Source organism: Triticum dicoccoides, chromosome 3A (assembly GCF_002162155.2).
Source record: "Triticum dicoccoides isolate Atlit2015 ecotype Zavitan chromosome 3A, WEW_v2.0, whole genome shotgun sequence".
Lineage (NCBI taxonomy): Eukaryota > Viridiplantae > Streptophyta > Magnoliopsida > Poales > Poaceae > Triticum > Triticum dicoccoides.
Window position 1 is genome coordinate 754,856,665 of NC_041384.1, and position 19,089 is coordinate 754,875,753.

The window sequence follows — 19,089 nt, forward strand, 5'->3', positions numbered from 1 at the left end:
TCCCACAAATCACTTCCCAATACAATCCATAGTAACTTCATGCGTTAAAACCTCTTTGAAAGGACCATTTGCTTTGCTTTTCTCATGGCATAGTGAAACAAGGAAAAGAAAATCACATACATGCCAAAACGATACAAAAAGGCCCCTCATTGGTCTAAACTAATGAACAAAGAAAGAGTACACGCAATTCTGTCTTATAAAACCCGGAAGAGAAGGAGTACTTCCTCCGTAAATTAATATAAGAACGTTTAGAACACTAAAATAATGATCTAAATGCTCTTATATTAGTTTACAGAGGGAATACAAAGTAAGCAATACCACGACACCAGCAATACCAAGTGCACGTGTGTTAGTCAGGATCTGCTCTAAAACAATCCTAGCAATCGATGATATGTGCAACGCGCGGTGTTCAACTCCAAGAATCGATTGTTGTAGCTACACACCTTCACGATATTCCCCGTAATAAATAACGCGTATGTACTTCCCGTTGTGAAACGAGTATAGTGTCATTTAGTTGCGTATAAGATCGAGTTCATGTCTGCGTTTATGAGCGTGCGCGGCTGCGCTGTGTTTCGCAAAAGGAAAGGTAACGGAAGCAATGTCCAAAAATCTGGTAATGTATTGCTCAATATCTCCTCTAATAACCGTTACGGGGTTATTTAATTGCATGTCTCTGACATCAATAAGCATATACATGCCACTAATTTAGTGCAAATCTTTTTTGTTCTCTATTTTTTTCTTAAACAAAAAATAATGAAGAAGCATGCATCGCACGTGTGCTCGCATGGAGGAGGTATGCATAAATTACGCGCAAGCAAAACGGCGGAACCCTAATTGATTGGTCGGGCGTTGGTAAATATATTTTGTTTGGTAACATAAACAGGAAAAAAAACCGGCAGGTCTGGCTGTTGGGGCCCACCCGGCAGCGACCACCGGGGCCAGCGAATCGCGCGCACCAGAAGATTTGGCCGGCCTCCCACCCGTCCTCCCCTCTCCCCCCTTCTTCAATCCCAATCTCTGCCCGCCCTCGTCGTCGCCATCCCCTCTCCGCCCCCTCCCACGCGCGCGCGCCGCGGCACCGCCCCCCGCCTCCGCCGCACGCGCGCGCGCGCGCCCCCGACCCCCGCCCGCAGCCGGACGCGCCGGATTCCGCCGCCGCCGGACGCCGCCGGACGCCGCCGGACGCGCCGGAGCCGGATCGGCCCTCCGCGCGCGGCGCTGCAACAGGTATGCCGATCCTCGCACGGGGCTGCTTCGATTTACTCGATCAGCTTCCCCTTTCCGATTCATTATCATCGCTAGAGCCCCAGTGCTAGATAGATAGATTGGTTCTTCATACCATATATACCATCCAAAGGCCGGGTTTTCCCCTACGTTTTCTCCCGCTAGGCAGGAGCAGGACGAATTGATTCGCGTGGCTAATCCTAGCAGCACCACTACTCCTAGGTTGAAAGTTCAGTTCGGAGTTGGAACATCTTTAATGAATCCTGCACTTCAATTTCCCACATGGACATGGGCATGGCCATGCCAAATTTCCAATCTTTACTACGTACCACGCTAACCAGCAACTGCTGCATCAGAATTAGGAAACCAACCAGTAACCGGCTAACAGCTGCATCAAAATCAGGCAAGTGTGTATAATTGGCAGCGACTGGTAGCTACGGCATCTGAGGTAGGGAAGCGTGTGTAATTGGCAGCGAGTAATGACTAGTACAGTAGTACTAGTAAATACTAAAGCATATGAAACTCCAGCGTGGATATGTCGTTTCATAACTACAGCCGCCTGATTCTGATGCAAACATGGGCTGTGTGTATTTCAGGTCTGCTTTCCGGGTTGGCACCATCATTATGTTCTTGTCGAGCAATGTGTAGCAGTTGCCGCTCGCAAGACTCGATCGCCCGTTCCCGCACTGGTGTACTAGGCGATGGCAAAACTCCCGATAGTTGGTCGCAGGTTCACATGCCTTTTCCTTCTCCTCTTGGTCATCTGCTTTTAATTATGCTGCCCTGTTTCCTTAACCCTAAACTTGGTGCCCCTGCAGTGTGCATAGTAGCAGGAAACCCAACGAGAGCATGAGGCTTGTCGTCGTGACCATCATCGGGGTGGTCTTTGGTTTCTTCATCGGGATCTCCTTCCCAACTGTCAGCATAACAAAGGTATACATTCACATGCCTCTATTATCAACGTAGTGCTGCAGCAAGTGCATGGATGCAGACCGCATCTCAAGAATGTTGACTCTTTTGAACATGCTTTGCAGCTTCACTTCCCTTCTAGCATTGTTTCCTACATAGAGGACAAGAACTCTGGACTCACAGCTCAGGCTATACTGAACCATGCCTGGATTTCCGCTAGAAACGCAAGGGGAAATACTTCTGAATCTAGTTCAAACACTACCATGAAGGTAACTTGCCGTTATTCTTCTATACTCCAACTCTGTTTCTACATCTTTTATTAAAAGTATATGTACAATTCATATCCTAACTTTTTGATCTTTCTTGATAATTGTAGATATATGTACCAACAAACCCCAGGGGTGCAGAGATGCTGGCACCTGGCATCATTGCATCAGAGTCTGATTTCAATGCTCACAGACTATGGGGAGACCCGGCTGAGGTAGCTATTCTTTTCTCCATCCACCTGGATGGATGTATTTCACCTCAAGGGATGCCTTCCCTTCTTTCTTTTCCACCTTATATGCTGTATTCCGCCTCAAAGAGAATATTGTGTTCCTTTCTTTCTCCACTAGATGTGCTATAATATTCCACCTCAAAAAGCTGACTATGATGTATTCTGCCTATGACATTGTTCTCAAATAATCAGCAAAAGGCTTGCTCTTGTCATCTGATACATTGTTATGCCTGTCTATTGTTGTCACATAATTTCGAAGTGATTGTTCTTGCACAATTGACGCACACTGTTGTGCACTGGCATTTCTGTGGGCTCCTTTGAATTACATATATAATGTTCTGACCTGTGGTATGTCCTGCATTTTTTTTGCTGATTTTATGCCCAGAATTTGCATTTTGGCGTTCATGTTTCATAAAGTTTATAAATGTAAATCTTAATCTCTGCACTCTGGCATTTATGGTGCATCAAAGTTAACCTCAGTGTTCGAGTTAACCCTCACAAAATTTGCTTGACTTTGAATTCACAGGACCTACCCTTCAAGCCAAAGTACCTTGTTACTTTCACTGTTGGAATTGCACAGAAGGACAACATAAATAGAGCAGTCCAGAAGGTAATTCTTTTTATACATTTATAATATGTCAATTATCTGAGTGTCCCAGGTTACCTTTTTTACTTCCACTGTTTTCTGGGCATTGTTTTGTCGTGTTGCACTGTTTCCTTTCGCAATACCTTTCTTGGCATTTTTTACTTTCACTTTACTTCCACTGTTTCCTTTCTTAGTACCTTGTTACAGGGCATTGTTTTGTTGTGTATCTTTACTTTTTATCCATTAATTTACAAATACAATGATATTGCAACTTGGTTATCTGCCTAATTGTTTGAGCTCTTGGTTCTTGCAGTTTTCTGATGACTTTGCTATCCTGTTATTTCACTATGATGGCCATGTGACTGAATGGGAGGAATTTGAGTGGTCAAAACGAGCAATTCATGTTAGTGTTCTGAAACAAGCGAAATGGTATGCCCTGATGCTCTTGTATTTTCTTAAATTTGTAATCTGAACAGCGAATCTTGAAGTTGACTAATTTCTTGACCTCTAGGTGGTATGCTAAAAGATTCTTGCATCCTGATATCGTGGCACCTTATGAGTACATATTTATCTGGGATGAGGACCTAGGAGTCGATCATTTCAATGGAGAGGAGTATGCTTTCAGTCCTCACTTAGCATAACACATTGTTCTGTTGGAGCGTTAGGTGACTTGCTAACATGATTTACATTGCAGGTATATCAAACTTGTCAAGAAATATCAACTGGAAATCTCACAACCTGGTTTGGAGCCGGATAAGGGATTGACATGGCAGATGACCAAAAGAAGAGGGGATCGTGAGGTTCACAAGTAAGTTGATGAACTCTCGTCTGCCCTTCTGAGATACACAAATTTGTTTCTTTTTATTATCTCATCTCATACCATACCTCGTTGGTGGTTTGGTTTTAACAGGGATACTGAGGAGAGACCTGGCTGGTGCACGGATCCTCATCTTCCACCATGTGCTGCGTATGTATTTCTGCCTTCGCAGCTGACTTGTGTTACTTTGGTTGATGATATATGTGGGAAAAGGGCCTAACTGTGTATGTTTGATGTGCAGTTTTGTTGAAATTATGGCTCCAGTCTTCTCCAGAGATGCATGGAGATGTGTATGGCATATGATTCAGGTATAACATTGTCTGTCATCTTCTTTCCTCTGTCTGTTCACTTCAATACCTCGTGTGCCTGATATCTGCTCGTCGTTGCAGAATGACTTGGTTCATGGATGGGGTCTTGATTTTGCTCTGAGGAAATGTGTGGAGGTATGAACCACACACCCTTGTCAAACATTGATATATTTCTGACTACTTCCATCGATAACACTATTAATCATTTAAATAGCTCTCGACCATCTTATCTCTATGTCTACGACAAACGTATTTACTCTTTGCAGCCTGCTCATGAGAAAATCGGTGTCGTCGACTCCCAGTGGATCGTGCACCAAGTGGTTCCTTCTCTTGGGAACCAGGTAAGAAGAATCATAAAAGCATATCTTTTGAGCACAAGGCCCCATCATAGAACATTAAAACCTAGCACTTACTACCAAACTCATTCCTGCTTTCGAAAACTCACAGGGACAGGTGGAGAACGGGAAGGCGCCATGGGAAGGGGTGCGGGAGCGCTGCCGGAAAGAGTGGGGGATCTTCCAGACGAGGATCGCGGAGGCCGACAAGGCGTATTACGAGATGATGGGCGTCACCCCTCCCAACGTAACATTTGTCCACTAGGCCGTCGTATACATCACAGCTGTTAATCCTCCCTGTCCCCCTTTTTTGTCATCTCTAGAGCCCTTATTGTAGTGAGCTTAGGTGAATGGTGATGATATTGATGATACGTGTAGAGCATACACAGATATCATACCATATCAGATTAATTTTGTTACCTCCCTTTTTGCTCTGTGTGCTTCTCACTTTTTGCTCTGTATATGCTTCTCCCATTTTACTCTATTCGTTTCCTCGAATTGTATTTTGAACTGAAATTATTTGACGTCGCAAGCAAATGAAAATCAGCTCGGGAAAATCTCAATGGAACACTGATTGATGTTCATGTTAATCCTCTCAGTACATACACCAAAGAAGCACATTAACTTTTTTTATGAAAACGAGTAAATTATAACAAAGAAATAACTGCAAAGTATGCAAATGTTGTATTGATAGATGGATAGCCAAGGTTATATAGTACATCTGCACCATAAAACACAGGCTTAGAACATAATTAGAGCTTATAGTAAACTAAAGAATGGTCGATGTGATAATCTCCCTAAGGAACTCAATCCTCTGCAGCCTCTCCTCCAGCTCCAGCTGGCTCACAGGCCTGAAAACAAAAGGCACCACCATTGCTGAGCTTAGCCACAGCAAATCTCTGAAAAAACAGGCAACCGTCATCTTCCTCACCTCTGGGCATCCGCCGGATGAGCGCTGCTCGGGCCGTGGCGTAGTCCCGGCTCGGTTTCGGTTTGGTCTCCGCTGCCGCAGATGAACTGGGAGAGCAGCGGGTCAGGCTCAGGGTCCTGGCATGGCCTGCTACTCATCATGTAGGGGTTCACATCATATGCAGGTGGTGATGCCGCTGCTGGCCATGGTGAGCTGCTGGGCCTCGAAGGCTTCCTCCTCTGCCATGATCTCAGATGAGTTTTTGGGGCCTGGAATGGTGTCGAGTCTGAAGTAGGAAGGAGTTGGGATAGTACCTTGAGAAGATGGGAGTGTTGGAATCTGAAATGCGCGGACATGTCCTTCCCCAGATTCTCGGCGCATATCGGGCAAACCTGAAGGTCATCGGGTAAACCCCCATTAGTGATTCAGCATCGTAGAGAGAAAATCATGATATCAAACTGTTATCATGGAATCAATCCACTTTGTTTAAGGGCGGGACAGGCTAAAGCACTCTGTTTTATTGTTATATCAAGAGCTATATAATCCATTTGGGATTCTATAAACAAACATTCAATACTAGCATACTAGGATCTCCAGATTGCACGCACCCTTATTCACACAAAAAAGTCTTATGATTGTAAGTGCATTTCCAGCATGAACAGCTTATTGGCTCAAGCCTATGTTTGATCAAAACTGTAGTATTTCAAGCAAGCAATTGCAGATAGAAGGCAAAAGGGAAAAAAAGAGAGACTCTCTTACAGCATTTCTGGTGTCAAAGCAGTGTTCCTCCTGCAGATGGCTGGAGATGAAGGGCATTTCGACCTCGATGTAACAGAAAGGGCAAGGGAAGTACTCCCACAGTTCACCATCTTCTGAGTAACATCAACAAAAAAATAAAATCAGCTCATGTGCTGCTGTAAGCAAATCGAATCCAATCCAATCTGATCTAACCCTTCTGTCGTAGAGTAATTTTTTGTTAAAAGGTGCAGTCAACTTCTCAATCTCACGACGTGGAAACTTTTTCATGAGCTAGAATGACTAAAGCACCCAACTTTAGATCGTTCTCTTGTATGCCAAGAAAGCGAGAAGCAAGAAAGAAATGTTATTTTTCCTTGTTACGTCTGATCAAGACATGACCAAAAGCAAGGCTCCAAGTTGATTTTTTTGCAGGCAACCACGAAAACAAAATCTGAAAAAAGGCCAGGAAAGATTCAACAGCAACTATAGCTGCACTCCTGATAAACAGGAAAGAAAATGCAAGAACCTGTCACAGGGCAACAGGAACCAGCAAGAACAAGTTTCTTCTCAAGAGAAAGCAGGAATGAATGGACCCAATAAACCATGAAGAAACCAAGGATGAGATCAGAAACCAAACGGCAACGCATCGCCTCATAACGAAACGGCGCACGGGTGTTCTCAGAGTGAAATGAAACCAAACAACAGTTAGTAGGAACAGAGAGCAAGGAACAACATACCTGGTGGAGGAGGAGGTGGAGCATAATAGGGCTGGTGCCTGCCTTGGGGGAGGAAGCCATAGCTGTAGGAGGCCTCTGCATCCACCTCCATGGCTGCGCTGCACCGCTGCTCCTCCTCTTTACTCTTCTCCTCGGCAGGAAGAGGAGGAGACGGGTCACTGTAACTGACACAGCACATCCAAGCAAGTGATCACAGAGGAATTGGAGGTTTGAGGTGGATCACAACTCCTCGGCCGCGGATGTCGACTTATATACGGCTCTCGGGGACTCTGCCTTCTCTGTCCACATGATTAAATTTTCCTCTGTTGTTGGTGACTCAAAAGTAGGAGCAGGGGGAAAAGGAGGCAAAAGGAGGATGCATAAAGAGACAACATGGATTTTCAGGCTCGTGTGCGGCACAAGGAATTCTTTTCGCCGACGGAAATTGGAACTAGGAATTTCGTAGTATGGTATATAGTTATGTTGCTGGTATGAGTTGAGGGAAAACCCTGTTTCCTAGAAGTTGTAAGCATATCACTGCCTTGGCATCTGAAGGGGTACCTTGAACTTAAATAAATTTGCATTTGCTTGCTCACTAACCAAGTTATTGCATGAATTGTACTTGCACTTGTCTCCCACATGGCCAAAGCGCGACACGTCGCTTCGCGCGGAAATTAACTTCTCCACCAAAGTAGCAAGATACCACCCGTGGAAGCTCGCAAATCGCACGATCTCGTTCTTCGGGAAAACCTGGTCACCATTCTCCAAGATCGTCGATGATAGGTTAGCGAGTAAACAAGGAAAGCAAAGGAGTTGTTTTTGCCACTCCACTCTCTGCAAACATGTAAAGAAAATACTAGTAGTAATGCTGGTGCACACAGTGCCTTGGGGGTTAGCTTTCCAGTCAGCAATCCAACCTGAAAGCAATGTGTGGATTGTAATTCAACGGCATGTCTGGATCTGAGGATAAAGTGGCCAGCCCAGACCTGCAGAAAGAAAATCGAAAGTGGCCACTCAATTCAGTTGATGACAGTGATGCATATGTTAGTGCCATGCCTTTTTGTTCTTCCCCTTGCAAGTAGAAGTAGAAAGTTGCATGGAGTTGCTGGACACCTTTATTTACCTCAAGAAAAATTGAAAGTTTTGCCCAATTTGTGGTTCTTTATTGGCTCACTTTTCACCATTCTGGCATGCCTGATTGTCTTTGCTCTGTTCTCCAGATCTCTCCAGGAACTACCTATCAGCAATTTTTGTTTCATTCATATACTTTGTACAATGGACATAATTTAAGGTCATTACTTCGACTTCAATTTGATAAACAAAACTGATTTTTTCACCCTCTCTCAAGAAATTATACAAAATAGTTTATCTGCTTTCTGGCCATTGATGATCACATTGAGTGATTTAACAGAAATCTAGATGCTACTCAAATGTATCACATTGCTGTTGACCACCAGACATTTGCACTTCATGATCAGACAAACAATGTATTGACAACTTGTGTTGTTCTACAAAGTTGTCAATGGCAGCCAATAAGTGCAATATTGCAATAAGATCAAAAACATGTACACCAGCAATATATCGACAATAATTAACGACAAAAACCGTATCTCCTGTTCTTGAATAATAATACATGTGACAGAAATAACAAATCACTAGCAAATTATGAATACACTTCTTAACCACAAGGAGGCATGGCTGAGAATCCATTCAAGCACTCCTTTTCTTGGGAATCACTTCCCATGATGACTGCTATAACCCGGTTTTGCAAGGCCGGCAATCATCTTTCAGATGTACGACAACAGCTTGAAATATACGACCAGGTAGATGGAAAGAGAGAACACCGCACAGATGTGCTGCCAGAAGAGGAGCGCGGATGCTTCCTTAACGCTGTAACCCCTCAGGCTTGCGATGGCGCCGAGCAGGATGGCACTGGGGGTGGAGTATTGCAGTGAGAGCACAAACCGGTACATCTGGTCGTTCTCGACGAGCAGATGCAACCTGTCTGCTAGCATCACGATGCCGATGCCAATGCAGGGGAGTATCAGGAGCCTTGCGACGGTTATACCGACGATAGTCCGCATACCCAGTGCGTTGTCATTTGGGCCTTCTGCGAGCATGCCTCCGAGAATCAACATCACCGAGGGAACCACGGCAGCAGCCAGGATCTCCAAACTGTCGGTGAAGAACGAGAGCGGCGCATCAGCCCCAAACACGAAAGCCTTGAGCACGGGGACCATGCCGATGATGATGGCCAGCAAGGAGGCGATGGTCGGCGGTTGAAGGACATGCTGAATCGGAGTCTTCTCAGCGACAACCCTCATCCTCCTGACCACTTTGGGCTCCGCCAAGCACCGGAGCGACTTTGGGCTGCTAGGCCCGGCGCCGGAGATCCCCCCCTCCTCGGTGAAATCGATGTCGGGGAAGGTGTTCTGTGAGGAGCCCGAGATGCTGGCGAAGATCCTGGCGATGAAGGGCGTCTTGGAGTGCTCCGTCTCCTTGTCGGCCATCCCGGGCCACTCGGCCTCCTGGAGCAGGGGGCGGCTGAAGTTGCTGAGCTGCGGCTCCTCCTCGATCTCGTTGCCCTCGCCGACGATCTCGTAGTACTGCATGGGGGGCTCCATCATGTGGTAGACGAGGGTGTAGACGAGGAGGACGGCGACCCACTGCGCGAAGGAGACGTAGGCGATGCCCTCGCGGTGGCAGCCGGGGCCGAAGGGGTGGTCGGCGGTGTGGCAGACGGAGCCGATGATGGCGATGGGGAGGTTGCCCGTGTTGCCGAAGCCCGTCATGATGACGGTGAAGCGGAAGAACTGGTGCGGCGGGCGGCAGACGAGGGCGACGGCGTAGCCGAGCGCGCAGCCGACGGCGGTGGCGATGAGGACGTTGACGGGGATGAACCACCAGTGGAGCACGTTGTGGAGCGTGACGGACTGGCCGAGGTGCACGAAGATGAGGCAGGGCAGGAAGAGCGCGAAGACGAGCTTGCTGAGCAGCTTGAAGGTGGCCTTGGGCACCACCTGCGCCCGCGGGTGCGCGAGGAGGAGCCCGATCACCGTCAGGCACAGCAGCTTCAGCAGCGGCGTCACCGCCGACACCCAGTCCCCGCCCTGCACCGCCACCTGCGGGTCCATCGCCGTCCTCCGCCGCTAAAAGCCGGCGCCTTTCTGTGAATAATCAAGATTATCGTCCCGCCGATCCCCTTTTCGCCTGTCCGGCCAATCGGCTCCGACAAAAAGATTGAACCAGTCTGCACGCCGAGAAATTAAAGTACGAGGATTCAGCGAGCGAACGGGGATGTCGGACTGGATTCAGATTCACGGGGATACACGGAACGAGATCAAATCTTGAGCATACATGGAGCCTATTGGATCCAAGAAGAGGTACGGAATCAAGCGACGGGATTACCAGTGGCTGGTTGTCCGCCGCCGAGAGGAGTCCCGTCGCCGCCGCGTTACTCCGGCCGGATGGGATGGGATCGATCGATCTCGTCTCGGGCTGTGGTGATGTGATGGGGGATTGGTGGATGCGGTGGCTGTTCTTGGCCACGTGGGATTTCTGATAAACTTGGCCGTGGCGGGGCCCGGGTGTCATTGTCCGTCAGATGGCGATGCGATCTCGTGATTAATTGGGTTTTCTAAATTGTACTTCTAGTACTACTAAAATTTTGATTTTAAAATTGTTATTTTGTACTGGTATATGTAACGAGGCACGTGAATGGATCTCATGAGAGGAGGGCAGCATTGTCAGCATGTGCGATGCCATCACACCACTGATTTCTTTGCCATTGATATATGTCATTGGATTCCATGACACAAAGCAAAAATAAACCAATGATAATTAAATGGCTAACGCTAAGAAATCATTCGTTCCCCTTCCCTTTTCCCGAGTTGTGGAACACCAACATCCACGCCCACCGGCGCATAACCCCAGCACCGCCATATGCTGCCGCAACGGCCGCGCCATCGGCGATGCTCCCAAAGTGCCCGGCAACCTCTGCAACGGAGACGATGTTGCAACCCTTGGTGAAGTCACGCCGTCGGCAGGGCCACCCATTGCAACACGGTGAGCACGACATCAATGATGTCGCAGACGAGCACTCTACAACACCGGGGATGTTTTGATGCCGCTTATCGCAACAACGGTGATGTTGTGGCCCATGAGCTCACAAACATCATTGATGGTGTGAGCACATTGAGGCACGGACGTTGTTGCGGGTGGTCAACATTGCCCCCCCCCCCTCCCTCCTTGTATTTGCAGCAATGGGTACTGCAACAACGGGTAGAGATGGAGCGGCGGGTGATGCCTTGCCCTATGGTTTGGAACACGCTGGTTGTTGCAGCGGGGGAGGCCTCATGAGGTGGTCAGCGTTGCCCCCTCTCGATTGTAGCAATAGTGGATAGGTGGTCGATGTCGGGGAGACCTTTCTTGGTGTCACGGAGGCGGGAGGGAGGGGCGAGAAGTAGATACAAAACCCTATTATATTGCACGACCTCTCGCTTGGTTTGAATGTAGATCACATCGGTCGAACTTCGTAGGGTGAGGGCCGGCTTTTTTGGAACACCACAACTGAAAACACAATTTGGTAGAAAGATTAAATAACTAAAAAAACTCAATCGCTTAGGGATGGAGAACAATGAATAGGGGAATATAAGTGTGTTGGCAACAACATAAATAACTTTATACACAGCTATATTGCTCGTCTGCATGTCAAAATTATCAAAGGTACAAAGAAATTTTTCCTAGAGAGTTAACCATATCCGAAAGGATCAATTCCTATGTACCATACAAGTGTAAAAAGTAATACATTCAAACGTTTTCTGGTGAGTTCATTAACGAAGTCGAAAGAGGGTCTAAGATTTTCTAGAAGAGATCATACAATTCTGACAAATTCCTTTGACAGCTCCCACACATTTTTGTTTTTTACTAGGTATTTCCTAGGCGTTGCTATGTGGTATAAATGTTTAACTGTCCATATCCATAATTTACCTGTCCGTGTTATATGATTGTGTAAATAAATGTTTACCAAATTCTGCCTGTGATTTGATTTTGTAATAACTTATTGACTTGCCAAAGAAAATATACTTTATTTGATATAAGTCAATAAAAGATGAGACAATGAAGTCAGTTTTCAAGAAATGCTCATCAGGAAATATATGAAATGTTGGACGGAGCACTCCATCTAGCAAGAAAGAACACTATTCTTTTTAGTAAGTATATAAGTGTAAAGATGTTTCCATTTTTGATAAAATCAAGTAAAAATTAGCCTCTCTTTCAAAAAAATAAAGTACTCCCTCCGACCCAAATTAATTGATGCAACCTCTATACAACATCCGATGTATTAATTCCAAATTTCTGAACTTATTTCCCCTGACCATCCAAAGGTTTCTCTTTTATTCCAATCGCCAAAAAAATTAGTCATATATACATGTGGTCATGTTCTACTCTCTCTGCATCCAAGGAGCAATTAGAACCTTACATCCATGTACACATCATGATTCCCATGGCTTGTGTGCCACCAAACACCTGCAGACAACCACACGAAAACTTTCAACATATTCTAATAGACAAAAATCAGCTCATGACAGTGATGTGCATTGACATCTGCCAGTGACCTACTTGTTCCTCCTTTCTCTTGCAAGCAAAAATCAAGTTGCATGGAGCTGCTGGACACCTTTATGCTAACAAACAAATATTTGACCAAACTTTATGTCATTCTTGTTCCACAGACCTGTCCATCCTCCTGCATGGCTTCTATGGCTGTAATACCACTGCATGCACTTCAGACTAGTTTCAGTACACTATGCTTTCGAGTAGGATTAGCTCCAGCCATGCACTAGCCAACAGTACCACAGCAATTAATTTGGTCACAGGTCATCATGAAGCTCAATGCACACCAAGCAAAACCCACATCGGGTTTAATTAGTTTATAATGCAAATTAGCAAAGCTGTCTCAGGTGGCAGAGAAAGCAAAGCATGGATGGGTTCAGAATTAGTTTAGTGCAGAGCAAAATCGCCTCTCTGATCCAATCAAGAGCTAGGCCTTGTTCTCACCCACAAAAAAGTTTCTCCAGTCACCCGTGACAGGGAGAGCATGGATGTGGATGGATGGGTTTGGTTACAAGAAATAACCACTCAACCTACGTACCTACCTACCTAATTAGCCGACCATGCTAATGCTATTGCTGTCCCATTAGATTCTCATCATCACATCTTGTCTGTCTGTCCTAAGCAACGTCCTGACCTAACAACACTGTTCCCTCTTACCTATACAAGGCACTCCCCTAGGCTAGGATGCTAGCTGGTTCCTGCTTTATTAACTTTTGACCAAAATAATGCATCTCCTGGCAGGTTGGTTAACCTTGATTTGGGTGATGTGAAGGCCATGCTAATAATAATGGTAGTTATTGCTTGTAAAATTCCTCTGCCTATATATGTTTGGAAGAGGTCTGATTAACCATGTTAAGGAGTATTAGTATTGGTCTTTCCTAACAAACCACTCCTGATTTATTACTAAAATTGCTTCAGAACTCCCTACAAAAATAGTACCTTTTTACATAGTTAACGTCATCATTCCTGCCCTGATTAATGTGAGTAAGCTCATGTGCATCAAGGAAATGCTTTTCTTCTTCATATATCTTAGGTAGATCTGATCTTTCTTTTTTTTTATCTACAGCACAAGAAGGAAAGAAATCCAAACTTCAAAAGTTAGCATCGAGAGAAAGTGCCTCTTGTTTTCCTTGAGAATTTGGAACATAATTGAGTGTGCTGGAGAGGAGTCGGCTCAGCCTTTTCTTTTTTTCTTGACAACATGTAGGACTCAACTCAGGTGGATCCATCATCCATGTCACTTTCTGGTTGCTGCATGTACTCTCCATGCTATAGTAATCCAACATATGCAATGTATGTAGCCTCTAGGTTTAGCTTTGTTTGTTAGCGATGAAAAAGACTCCACCACGTAAAGTAAGACGATCGATTCGCTCGCATGCGGTTTTAGTTATGCTTAGCGAGATCTTCAGGCTAGTTAGGGATGCTCCAGGTTGCTTTTCTTGTTGATTAATTAACCACACATGATGTTGTTCTTGACTTGTAGCCTCTCAATATATCTCTACCTATATATCTCTGGCAGAGGTCTGCTAAATCACTCCTGTTTTGTTAGTGAAGTTGCATCAGAACTCCCTAAAGAAATACTGTCACCTTTTGATATCCAGCAGACTGGCTGCTGTGATCATTAATTCCTTCTTCGCTGATGAAAGTGAGTAAAGCTCATGTGCATCAAGGAAATGGTTCTCTACTCCATGGATCTTAAGTACGCAGGTCTCATCTTCTATTCCACGACAGAAGAAGAAAATAAGTTTCAAAGTTACTAATGAGAGAATTTACCTCTCCTTTTCTAAATAAATGCTCAGCCTTTTCTTTTGTTTTATCTTGACAGCATACAGGATGCAGCTCAGCCCATGTCACCATTGGATCCATGTCACCTTCTGGTTGCTGTCTGTCTATAGGTTTAGCTTTGTTTGTTAGCGATGAAAAGAGTCCACCGCGTAAAGTAAGACGATGCGCATACGGTTTTAGTTATGTTTAGCGAGATCCTCAGGCTAATTAGAGATGCTTCAGGTTGCTTTTCCTAATTAATTAACCACACATGATGTTGCTTTTGACTTGTACCTCTCTCTATATCTCTAGATATCTGTCTGTCAAAATGCCTTTTGATTTCCTTTGTTGACAATTGGTTGGCGAACGGGACCCATTGCCTGTGTATGATGCTGACAGTCCATTTTGTTTTGGGAATGTTATTGTCCTACAATCTACCTATATTTTGTTCTTTCTTGTAGAGGTACAAGAATCTCGTAGTAAATGTACTCGCTCCATTTGCGCATGAAGGACATATTAGATTTTGGTTGGCTAAGAATTACTCCATTAATATGTGCCTTATATGATAAAATATCATGATTATGAGTAAGCACTAAGCACTTTTGAAAACAAATCAGGGATGAAGAATCCACGGAGCAAAAACTACATATTAATAAAGTAATCCATGGCCAAAGTCTCGTGTTAATTGTACCTAATATGCCTGGCAGTATGAGTAGAAACATAGGGAGTAGCAAATTTTCCCTTCATCAAAGCATAGTACAGGTCATCTATGATATCAACTCGCACAGTACATAGCAAGCACGTACTCTACTTGTACTACTAGCTGGTTGTCTGGAATCAAGGATAAAGATTGGGGAATCTAGAGATATGGCAATATGGTCTGCAAGTAGGTTGACAACTGAGGTCAAACCTTATATTATAGCTTTCCAGGAAACTAAGAAAGAGATGCTCTCTTCATCTTTCCTGAAAAGCATCAGTAATAACAGGAATTTTGAATGGCACCACTTGCCTGCAGAAGGCACTGCTGGTGGCATCCTGGTAGGAGTAGATGAAGACATTTTTGAGATAGATAGTTGGCTTCCCCTTAAATACTTTGTCTCTTGCACACTTACAATCAAAGCCAGTAAGATCAAATGTAGAGTTATTGGAGTATATGGATCTCCTTATGAGGAGGGCAAAGATGATTTCATTACAGAACTGCATAGCTTGTTCATATGTGATCATCTGCCTACCCTGATTGGGGGTGATTTTAACCTAGTTAGGTATCAAAAAGACAAGAGTAATGGCAACATCAATCACCACTGGAGTGATAAATTTAATGCTTGGGTAGAGATTTGTAGTCTTTTAGAAATTAAAATGTCAGGCAGAAGATTCACATGGGCTAATAACCAACAGAACTTGGTTATGTCTACCATTGATAGAATCTTCTGTACTACTGAGTTTGATGCTTTATTTCCTTTGGGTAGTTCTCAAGCCCTTCCCAGAATTGGGAGTGACCACACACCACTACTTTGGGATTCTGGGTTGAGTAAGCCCCCCAAACCCACCAGTTTCAAATTTGAAAAATGGTGGCTGCTGAAGGCAGAATTTAAAGATTTAGTGATTAAGAATTGGACAACTCCTGTCAAGAAAAATAGAGCTATAGATATTTGGCAGGAGAAAGCCAGGAGGTTTAGGAGGTTTGCTAGAGGCTGGAGCATCAATATAGAAGCTGATATTAGAAAACACAAAGCCCTCCTCACTCAAGAATTTGATTCCTTAGATGTTAAGGCTGAAACAGAGCAGTTATCTGACTCTGAGATTAATAGGATGAAAATAGTGATGCAAGAACTTCACCATATTTGGCTAAAAGAGGAAGTGAAAGCCATGCAAAGATCTAGGGATAGAGACATCTTAGAAGGAGATAGGAATACTAAATACTTCCAGGCTGTAGCCAATCAAAGGAGGAGGAGAACACAGATTCATGTCCTTGAGGGCCCAAATGGCGCTGTCACAGAGACCAAGGACATGTTAGATGTTGCCTCCTCCTTCTACAAAGACCTCTTTAAAAAGAGAGTAGAAATGGGTTTAGACTGAGAGAGGACTTCTTCTCGAAAGGAGAAAAAGTAAAATTAGAGGACAATAGTTTCCTTCAAAACCCTTTCACTGAAGAGGAGGTGAAAGAAGCCATCTTTGGTTCCTATTCAGATGGGGCCCCAGGCCCTGATGGGCTTTCTTTTCTCTTCTTACAACAGTTTTGGGAGGTGATTAAACAAGATATCATGGCCCTCTTCAAAGACTTTTATGAGGGGAGCCTAGACATTTATAGACTTAATTTTGCTATGGTTACTCTAGTTCCTAAAGAACAAGATGCTTCTAGCATGAAGAAGTTCAGACCCATTTGTTTGCTTAACTGCATTTTCAAGGTCTTTACCAAGGTCTTGACTAATAGATTAGCTAGGTTAATGAATTTCCTTACTTCCAGTAACCAATCTGCCTTTATTAAAGGCAGGTACATTTTAGAAAGTGTGGTGACAGCACACGAAGTGCTGCACTCCACAGTGCATTCTGGCAATGCTGGACTAGTGATCAAACTAGACTATGAAAAAGCCTTTGACAAGGTGAATCTTGACTTTCTTTATGAGATTCTAGAAAAAAGAGGCTTTGGCACAAAATGGATCACATGGGTCAAGCAGATCACCCAGATGGGATCCATTGGAGTGAAGATTAATGGAGTAGAAGGAGATTTCTTCACTATTGGCAAGGGCCTTAGACAAGGGGACCCCTTCTCCCCACTTCTTTTTAACCTTGTGATAGATGTTTTGACCAGGATGCTGGCCAAAGCAACTTCTCATAATTTAGTGAAAGGCTTATGCTCTAATCTCATCCCTGGAGGGGTCATCTGCCTTCAATATGCAGATGACACCATCCTCTTTATAGAAAATTCTGTAGATAAGGTTACTAATCTCAAACAGGTTTTAACTTGTTTTGAGAATGTTTCTGGTATGAGGATCAACTACTCAAAAAGTGAGATTATCCCCCTTGGGCTCACCGACAGTGAAGTAGATTCTTTCAAAAAAATTCTAGAGTGCACTATAGGCACTTTCCCTATTAAAAACCTAGGCATTCCCCTTCACTATGACAAGCTAAGGAGGGAAGACATCCAGCCCCTTATTGACAAGATCCTCATAAGGATGGCTGGATGGAGAGGGAAGCTTCTCTCTTATGCTGCCAGAGTAGTTTTGATCAAAGCCTGTCTTGCTAGCATCCCAGTCTACCTGCTCTCATTCTTCAAATTCCCCAAATGGGCTCTGGACCTGATCAACAGCCAGCTTGCCCACTGTCTTTGGAGTGACTTTGAGGGAGATAGAAAGCTTCATCTTGCAAACTGGCATTTGGTTTGCATGAAAAAAGAGTATGGCGGGATGGGTATCCCTAACATCAAGGATGTCAACCTGTGCCTACTAGGTAATTGGGTTAAGAGATATATCCAAGATGAGGGCAAGATCTGGAGACAGATAGTAGACTCTAAGTATATTAAGAAAAGCCCAAACATTTTTGCATCCAACCCACAGAACACCTCCAAATTCTGGCAAGGAGTAATGTGGGCTGCAAAAGCCCTGAAGTTTGGGTATAGGTGGAAAATAGGTAATGGTAAGAAGATTAGATTTTGGGAAGACATTTGGTTTGGCACCTCACCTCTGTCAGTGCAATTCTGGCCCCTGTACACTATCTGTCACCAACAGGGTGCTACTGTTGCAGAGATTTGGGATGGGATTGATATCAAATTGACTTTTAGGAGGGTTTTCTCAGATGTCATGATGGAGAGTTGGTACTGCCTTGAGCAGATCATCAAGGGCACTGTGTTGTCTGATGATGAAGATTCCCTAATCTGGCAATATGAGAGTAAAGGAGTCTACTCTACTAGCTCTCTTTACAATATTATTAATTTCAGAGGAGTGCAGCCTGTGTATATTCCTTCTGTGTGGTTTATAGCAGTCCCTCCCAGAGTGCAAGTGTTTTTGTGGCTCGTCTCATAACAAGCTAATGACTAAGGATAACTTGTTAAAAAGAGGTATCAGTAAACCACCTGAATGTATGTTTTGTAAGGAACAGGAGTCAATAGACCACCTGTTCTTTGGATGTGTGGTTGCCAAACAGATCTGGGCTGAAATGTCCAAGATCCTTTCCCATGATATAGGCAATGACTACATATCTATTGCTAGATTTTGGCCAGCTCATAAACATAAAATGGTCTTGAACTCGGTTTGTGCCTGTGTTATGTGGTGCATCTGGAAGTTCAGAAATTCCATGATTTTTAATAATGTGATGTGGACTGATCTTAAACAGGTTTGGTGGCAGATCCATTGGACTCTCAAGAAGTGGATGATCTTGTTCAAAGAAACAGGTCTAGAAGAGTTGAAGCTGGTGTCACATAAAGTGGCAATGACCCTCACCTCTCCTTTCCTACTGACCATGGGGTGAATGATGACAATGATACTGCAGGTATCTTAAGCCTAGATTCACTCTCAAAAATGTCATTGGGAAATGGGGGAGGGGGTGCAGGTCTACAGCCTCCTGTGCATTACACACCTCCTAACAGCCCTGATAGGAACTGCAAGCACACATCGCTGCTGAGCCCTGTCACTCTGCTGGAACTGCCGCTGACCCCAGTTCAAACCTTTAAGAGAATCAAG

The 19,089-nt window shown here is 44.5% G+C and overlaps 3 protein-coding genes across 4 annotated transcripts; 1 reads left to right on the top strand and 2 right to left on the bottom strand.

Annotated features, from left to right (window-relative positions):
- The first annotated feature begins 1,163 nt into the window (after positions 1–1,163).
- LOC119270732 lies at positions 1,164–5,136 on the top strand. The gene is made up of 14 exons (XM_037552783.1): positions 1,164–1,227; positions 1,821–1,954; positions 2,043–2,157; positions 2,259–2,402; positions 2,510–2,614; positions 3,156–3,239; positions 3,529–3,644; positions 3,727–3,828; positions 3,910–4,023; positions 4,126–4,182; positions 4,274–4,340; positions 4,422–4,475; positions 4,607–4,681; positions 4,788–5,136. Exons 2-14 carry the CDS (start codon positions 1,926–1,928, stop codon positions 4,938–4,940), a joined length of 1,215 nt encoding a protein of 404 aa, XP_037408680.1. The 5' UTR covers positions 1,164–1,227; positions 1,821–1,925; the 3' UTR covers positions 4,941–5,136.
- A 200-nt stretch (positions 5,137–5,336) lies between these two features.
- Positions 5,337–7,349, bottom strand: LOC119270733 (protein DEHYDRATION-INDUCED 19 homolog 5-like). Of its 2 annotated transcripts, none has more exons than XM_037552785.1 (5): positions 7,061–7,349; positions 6,345–6,454; positions 5,900–5,977; positions 5,607–5,824; positions 5,337–5,526 (listed from the first exon to the last, which is right to left on the bottom strand). In XM_037552785.1, the coding sequence occupies exons 1-5, from the start codon at positions 7,236–7,238 to the stop codon at positions 5,445–5,447; spliced, it is 666 nt and encodes a 221-aa protein (XP_037408682.1). In that variant the 5' UTR covers positions 7,239–7,349; the 3' UTR covers positions 5,337–5,444. The 2 variants fall into 2 exon arrangements, with proteins under 2 accessions (XP_037408682.1, XP_037408681.1); XM_037552784.1 differs by having other exon boundaries at positions 6,345–6,457; positions 7,061–7,323.
- A 1,234-nt stretch (positions 7,350–8,583) lies between these two features.
- Positions 8,584–10,582, bottom strand: LOC119270731 (protein PIN-LIKES 2-like). Its single transcript, XM_037552782.1, has 2 exons — positions 10,448–10,582; positions 8,584–10,289 (listed from the first exon to the last, which is right to left on the bottom strand). Exon 2 carries the CDS (start codon positions 10,171–10,173, stop codon positions 8,827–8,829), a length of 1,347 nt encoding a protein of 448 aa, XP_037408679.1. The 5' UTR covers positions 10,174–10,289; positions 10,448–10,582; the 3' UTR covers positions 8,584–8,826.
- Between the last annotated feature and the right edge of the window lie 8,507 nt (positions 10,583–19,089).